The sequence below is a fragment of the Octopus bimaculoides genome, chromosome 30, assembly GCF_046866305.1.
Source record: "Octopus bimaculoides isolate indiv1 chromosome 30, ASM4686630v1, whole genome shotgun sequence".
NCBI classification, from domain to species: domain Eukaryota; kingdom Metazoa; phylum Mollusca; class Cephalopoda; order Octopoda; family Octopodidae; genus Octopus; species Octopus bimaculoides.
In genome coordinates, this window is record NC_142957.1 from 14,963,079 (window position 1) to 14,970,578 (window position 7,500).

The following is a 7,500-nucleotide window of genomic DNA, read 5'->3' on the forward strand; positions in this document are numbered from 1 at the left end:
TATATATATACATAATATAATATAGGATAAAATCTTTATAAGAATTTATCAAGTAGTCAGCGTGAAAAAACCTCATAAGGAAAAAAAAAACTCATCATTTTTTTCCATAAATATATATAATTTTATATAAGGGCATTAACTATATAGTAATGCTTCACGCTCAGAGGGACTAAATAAGTCAAAAACTACCAAAAAATAAGCTTATTTTTTGGTAGTTTTTGACTTATTTAGTCCCTCTAAGCCTGAGGCATTACTATACAGTGAATGCCCTTATATAAATTATATATATATACATCCACAGTTGATATATATAATAAGCATATATGGAGCCTGGCTCCAGAAACAGACACCATGGATAATTTAACACTAGTTCTTTCTCTCTCTCCTTCTCTCTCTCTCTTTCTCTCTCTTATTTTTGCTCATTTTCTCTCTCTCCAAATTGGATTGGTCTAGAAACTGAACCAGTTTCGCTGGTTACAACCATCACACTCCGCTGCCGCTACCACCATACCACCACTGCCACCATACCACCACTGCTGCCATACCACCACTATACCACCACTACCACCATTGCTGCCGCCTATGCCGCCGGCGCCACCTGTGCCCACTTTGGGTCAGAAGTACTTAGTTTGTGCGACCTAGAAAGAGAATGGGGTGTTGATTGTGATAAAGCTGCTTTGTGAAACCCCCCCCCCTTTGAATAACTATAATTGCTTTAGTTAATTTGCATGTAAAGAGATTTCTGATACTTGTGGGTTAATAGACATTGTGTGTGTGTGTGAGTGTGTATGTATATATGTGTGTGTGTATATATATATATATATATATATATATATATATATATATAAACACAGACATATATATATATATATATATATATATATATATATATATATATATATATATATATATATATATATATATATATATATGGGAGAATGTATGAAAAAACAACAACAGACGAGGACAGGTGGTGTAAATAACAAAAGGATGTATTAGTATAACGCTCGGGAATACGGAAAGTCTTTGACGTTTCGAGCTACGCTCTTCAACAAAATGAATACGGAAACAAGGAGAAAAACACGGAGAAAAATGGCGTTTTGAAGAGCTAAACACAGACATATATGTATGTATATGTATATGTATATATAAAGTGATAGATAATTCAGCAAAAAAATTACTCCATCTGGTGGGGTGGGGCTACATCAGACTCCAGTCTGATTTGGCATGGTTTCTATGGCTGGATGCCCTTGCTAACACACACACACATGTTTTGATATTTATATAAATTTTTTTATACTTATGATTTTTATATTTATAATTTTTCTTTTAGAAATTCCAAAAGATGAAGGCAAATCATTTACTTCGAGGTGTTTCACTTGTGGATCAAATCAAACCATTATTCTGACACTTCTTGCTGCTGGGGCCATGTTTTTATTTGATGGCTTACAGGTAAGTTTTTCTCGCATATATATGTACACATACATATATATCAATATAGGTGCATCAGGTTATGTACCTAACAAGTTTGCACAAAAACTTATAAAAACTCGGTTTCATGGGAAACAAAAAGCAAAAGAAACTGATGCGGATTCTCCAGATCCAATCTATTAGTGGCACAATAAAGATCTGTAAGACATTCCAGAAATTCTCGATCTGAGATTCTAGATGCACACACTTGGGCATATGCATCGACAGTTCAACCAACACACCGATTCAACCACATGTTCACAAACACCGAGATCTCTAACTCAACAATATATACTGATTTCAATCCTATGTACACCTTATTCATTATATATACACCCATTTACTGTAACTTTTTCTCCATTTTTTTTTCAGTCATCTTACGGAGGCTATGTATATTCGTATTCTGTGAAATCTGTGACAGGACTAAAGCAGTCAGAAGGGGCCGTACTCAATGCTTGTTTTTGGGTGAGTATCTCTGTCCAGGACTAATACTCTGCTACCACCTTAACGGTAGATCAACACCACTTCACTACCAACACTACAAGTTTCATGTCACTGCAATCTCTAGGCAAGCATTATTGTAACTCCCAAAACCATAATACCACACAACCATTATTATTCAGGTCACTGCCTGGGACGAACTCAGAATCTTGGGGTTAGTAGCCTGCACTCTTAACCGCTACACCACATGCCCTTGATAAAGGCTGGAGGGTATAACAGCCGAAACGTGTTAACAACAAACAAGATGAGGACAAATAGCCATCAAATGTAAATAATGTAAATAATTCCTCATCTCTTAAATATAGAACTGTAAATAATAATAAATTGCAAATTAAATATAATTTTGGGCATTTTGGAATTTCTAATTTTCAGACCTACATTTCAAACTTTTGGCCATGACTGTATACACACACGTGGCTGTAGGCTGTATAAATATACACATACCCATATATGGTGTTTTCATTTTTCTTAATTACACTCATGTCTTGTATTTTCAGGGTACTTTTGCTCTTGGCCGTCTCATTGCCATTGTGTTGGCGTCGAGGTTCACCGCTGCTTTCATGTTGCTTGTTAACATTGTAAGTATATTCCACGTCATTCTTTTGTCATTTTTCCAATCAATCACCATCATTCAACGCTCCGTTTTCCATGTTTGCATAGGTCGGACGGAGTTTGTTGAGGCAGATTTTCTATTGAGCTCTGTCGTCTGATTTGGCTTGGCTTTTTATGGCTGGATACCCTCCTCCTCCTCCTTGTCATCACCACCACAACCACCACCACCACCACCACCACCACCACCATCATCATCATCATCATCATCATCACTATCATCATCATCAGCATCATCATCACCACCACCGCCGCCTCCGCCACCGCCACCGCCACCACCAGGTAAGGTGGGTGCGAAGAGACCGAGGTGAGAGTGGGAGGAGGGTGAGAGGAGAGTGAGAAGAGAGTGGGAGGAAGGTGGGAGGAGAACGAGAGGAGAATCGAAGGGGAGTGGGAGAAGAACAAGAGTTGGAGATCGAAGGTGTGGGAATATAGCTGACCCAAAAGTGGTGCCCCCTTTAAAAGTGCTGTCACGGGAGGGGTGGGGGGTGGGGGGGGGCAGGACGCTCCTAGCACCCCCCCACCCACCACCTAGCTACACCAGGGCCTCCTGTTGACTTTCTCTACTTCATCACCTGTTGCTTGTCTCCACTTCACCTCCAGTTGCTTGTCTGCGTTTCGTCTCCATTTCATCTTCTGTTGCTTGTTTCTACTTCATCTCCTTTTCATCATCTCTTCTTCAGGTTGGTGTGTGTGTCTCTATAACACTAACGATTATACTAAGTGGTAACCACATAGGTATCTACCTTGGATCATGCTTTCTGGGACTCTTTCTAAGCAGTGCTTCCCCAACCGTTCTCTCGTTGACAGAACAATTTGTCAACATTAACTGTAAGTATTAGCAGTATTTACCATTTTCCTTATTTGTTGATGTGGTTGTTATTATAACTATATATATTTATGTACTTATACATAGATTCATTTATAGGCTAATATATGTATTGACCCATAAATATGTATATATAAAGTTGTAGTATATTGTCAACTTAATGTGACAATCCCAATAAGGGAATACACTACTGCTGTTTAGCCCTAGGAAGCTGGACCGCTTCCTGTCGGCCTTGACACAATTACTGTGTCCTTAAGTTTGTGAAGGGGAGACAAGCTCCCCCACCCAGCCTAGCCAGCATTCAGGGACATGTTTCTGAGTCTTTGCTCATCATCAGCCTGAAGTAGCTTACCAGCTGGCTGAAGAAGTTTGTCTAGCTCTCGCAAACTTATATAATCAGTGAAGTTTATTCACTGATTAGCAAAATTAGAAATATTATATTTCTAAATCACTCAGAGAGATTTAAGCAGTAGTGGTGCGATAACGTTGTAGTATATTATCAACTTAATGTGACAATCCCAAGAAGGGAATACACTACTGCCGTTTAGCCCTAGGAAGCTGGACCGCTTCCTGTCGGCCTTGACACAATTACTGTGTCCTTAAGTTTGTGAAGGGGAGACAAGCTCCCCCACCCAGCCTAGCCAGCATTCAGGGACATGTTTCTGAGTCTTTGCCCGTCATCAGCCTGAAGTAGCTTACCAGCTGGATAGAGAAGCCTGTTTCTCCTTCACAAACTTATGTAAATCATAGTGAAGTTCATTCACTGATCAGCAAAATTAGAAATATTATATTTCTAATTATGTATATATCTATGTATATATATATATATAGAAAGAGTGAGAGACTGGCAGCCTATCAGTAATGAGAACGAAGGTGCCAGTTGATCTGATCAATGGTACTACCTGCTTGTGAGATTAACACGCAAGTGGCTGAGCACTCCACAGACACGTGTACACTGTAGTTCTCAGGGAGATTTAGCATGGCACAGGAAAAAGCAAGGCTGGCAGTTTGAAATGCAGGGTACATCACGTTTTTGCCAGCTGAGTAGTACATACATATCACACCACATATACATACATACATACATATGTACACACGCACATATTAGGAAAAGGAAAAGAATGACTTCACTGGTAGTTCTAATCAATTTAATTTTCTAACAATAATATATAATTTTACAATTTGGCTTGTAAATCTAGTAAGTCAAACTATAAAATTATATTATATTATTCATCATCATCATCGTCGTTTAACGTCCGCTTTCCAAGCTAGCATGGGTTGGATGATTTGACTGAGGACTGGTGAAACCAGATGGCTGCACCAGGCTCCAATCTGATTTGGCAGAGTTTCTACAGCTGGATGCTCTTCCTAACGCCAACCACTCCGAGAGTGTAGTAGGTGCTTTTACGTGCCACCGGCACAAAGGCCAGTCAGGCGGTACTGGCAACAGCCACGCTCAAATGTTGTATTTTACGTGCCACCTGCACAGGAGCCAGTTCGGCAGCACTGGCAGAAAATTAAATTGATTAGAACTACCATTGAAATCATTCTTTTCCTTTTTCAAATATACCTAAATGTACCAAGGATAGCAATAAGAAAATGGAGGGGAATATGAGGTACTCATCAACTTGCAGACACTGTACTCTGTAATTGTGTGTGTGTGTTGTGTGTGTGTGTGTGTGTGTGTGTGTGTGTGTGTGTGTGTGTGTGTGTGTGTGTATGTATATGTATATATGTGTTATTTCTTTACTACCCACAAGGGGGCTACACACAGAGGGGGACAAACAAGGACAGACAAACGGATTAAGTCGATTATATCGACCCCAGTGCGTAACTGGTACTTATTTAATCGACCCCGAAAGGATGAAAGGCAAAGTCGACCTTGGCGGAATTTGAACTCGGAACGTAGCGGCAGACGAAATATGGCTAAGCGTTTCGCCCGGCGTGCTAACGCTTCTGCCAGCTCGCTGCCTTATATGTATATATGTGTATGTGTGTGTGTGTATATGCATGCACGTGTGTGTGTGTGTGTGTGTGTGTGCGCGCGCGTGTTTGTAAACGCATTCATAAATGAATTGATTTAACTGCAGCTGTAATTTTCGCCATTACATTCAAACTGCTGTCGATGTTGTTGATGTTGTTGATGTTGTTGTCGTTGTTGATGTTGTTGTCGTCGTTTTCTCTTTCTAGCTTCGATCACATCAACACTGGTAGTGTTTGCTGGTATAGGAGAAACACTTTGTCCCGTCATCATTGGCAATGTAAGTATGACACGGTTCAATCACCAGAACAGAATGATGGGGGTCTAGGGCTATGGTGGTGGTGGTGGTGGGGGGGGGGGTAGTTCTGTGGCCAGTGTATTGCATTGCATTTATGTGGAGTGGTCTGTTTTGGATTGTATTGTATTGTTTAATTCCAAAGTATAAAGTGGAACCTATTGTAGTGACGTCATATGGCGCCAAAAAGGCATAGTTGCCATTACTCCACCTTTAACCACGCATGCGTGGATTTCGACATCCAAGCGTTCCCGCTTCTATTCTGTCTCTTACCACGCCAGACAGCGAACAAGCAAGACGGTCTAAAACAAGCTCTCATTGAGTGTGGAAGGAGCAAGTTGTCTCTCCAACGATTCATCTCTAGGGACAGTACATCTACATTCAATTGGAAGCTGTATATTTTCCACCATAAATAAATATTGTTGTTGTTGATCAGTTTGGAGTTCTGCGTTCCGTTCACTTCTAATTTAATATAGGAAAGTCAGGTGTACATCTAATGATGTATAACTCACTTTCCTAAACTATCATAAACTCTGCAAATGAGAACCGGACCACCAAGTCACAAAATTAGTTAATTAAACACAATTTAACTGAACCATTTATCTATTGCAGCATTGAAATTCTTATGTTCTTACTTTACCTTGTTCATATATATATATATTTAATCCTTTATATTGAACACTCAATATTTCATCTACATTCAATACTTTATTTCATGGTGCCATCCATTTTTATTTTATTTTTTATTTTATATTATATTATATATTGTATATTATATTATATATTGTATATTATATTATATATTGTATATTATATTATATATTGTATATTCCATATTCTATATCCCACATTGGTTTTGCAGGAATATAAATAAAACATAAAAAACAGACAGTGTTGGAACTCTTTTAAACAAAATAATATATTCCTCTATACACAATCATACAACCCCCCCCCCCCTTTTTTGTATTTATTTTTACTCGCATATATATATATATATATATATATATATATATATATATACCTGAGTAAGCACATGAAATGTGCAACAAGGTGGAAAAAAGAGTACTCAAATACCAGAGGTAGAGTAATATGCTTTATTTAAAAGCAGCAGAAATATAACAAAAAAAACCGTTACTCTGAGTTTCACGTTCCCGTTCATCGGACAGTTTTTGAACGGGAACGTGAAACTCAGAGTAACGGTTTTTTTGTTATATTTCTGCTGCTTTTAAATAAAGTATATATATATATATATATATACATATATATATTTATCTCTCTCTCGCTTTCTTTTTTTTTTAATCAGCTATTCGTCTCAGTTGGGCCATCAAGCTTTCTAGTCTTCTGTTTTGCTCTGATTTTCATCTCACTGTTGATCTATATTGCCTTCTGGTTGTTGGGCCGAGAAACAGAGAAATTCACAGGTGAGTGGCCTCTTTATCACTGCTACACTGGTTCCCCTTATCGTTGTTTCCCTTTTTTTTCTCTCTCTCTCTCTCTCTGGCTCTTATATATATAATATCGGGCTATGTATATATATATATAGTATATACTATATATATAAGTGTATATATATATATATATATATATATATATATATATATATATATATATATGTAGTAGATATAAATATATATATATAGTATATACTATATAAATATATATATATATATATATATATATATATATATATATATATATATATATATATATATATATATATATATATATACATATATATATATTGCCAGTGCCCCTGGACTGGCTTGTGTGGGTGGCACATAAAAGACACCATTTCGAGCGTGGCCGTTGCCAGTA

The 7,500-nt window shown here is 37.7% G+C and overlaps 1 protein-coding gene across 3 annotated transcripts in view; it reads left to right on the forward strand.

Moving 5' to 3' along the window:
* The window catches only part of LOC106873651 (solute carrier family 60 member 1), a 76,473-nt gene that overhangs the window by 68,076 nt on the left and 897 nt on the right, over positions 1-7,500 (forward strand). For all 3 annotated transcript variants that reach the window (XM_089346500.1, XM_089346498.1, XM_089346499.1), the window contains exons 6-11: positions 1,334-1,452; positions 1,843-1,935; positions 2,469-2,549; positions 3,264-3,411; positions 5,600-5,670; positions 6,989-7,106. In XM_089346500.1, the coding sequence (XP_089202626.1) occupies positions 1,334-1,452; positions 1,843-1,935; positions 2,469-2,549; positions 3,264-3,411; positions 5,600-5,670; positions 6,989-7,106 (630 nt within the window). The remainder of the gene's footprint in view (positions 1-1,333; positions 1,453-1,842; positions 1,936-2,468; positions 2,550-3,263; positions 3,412-5,599; positions 5,671-6,988; positions 7,107-7,500) is intronic.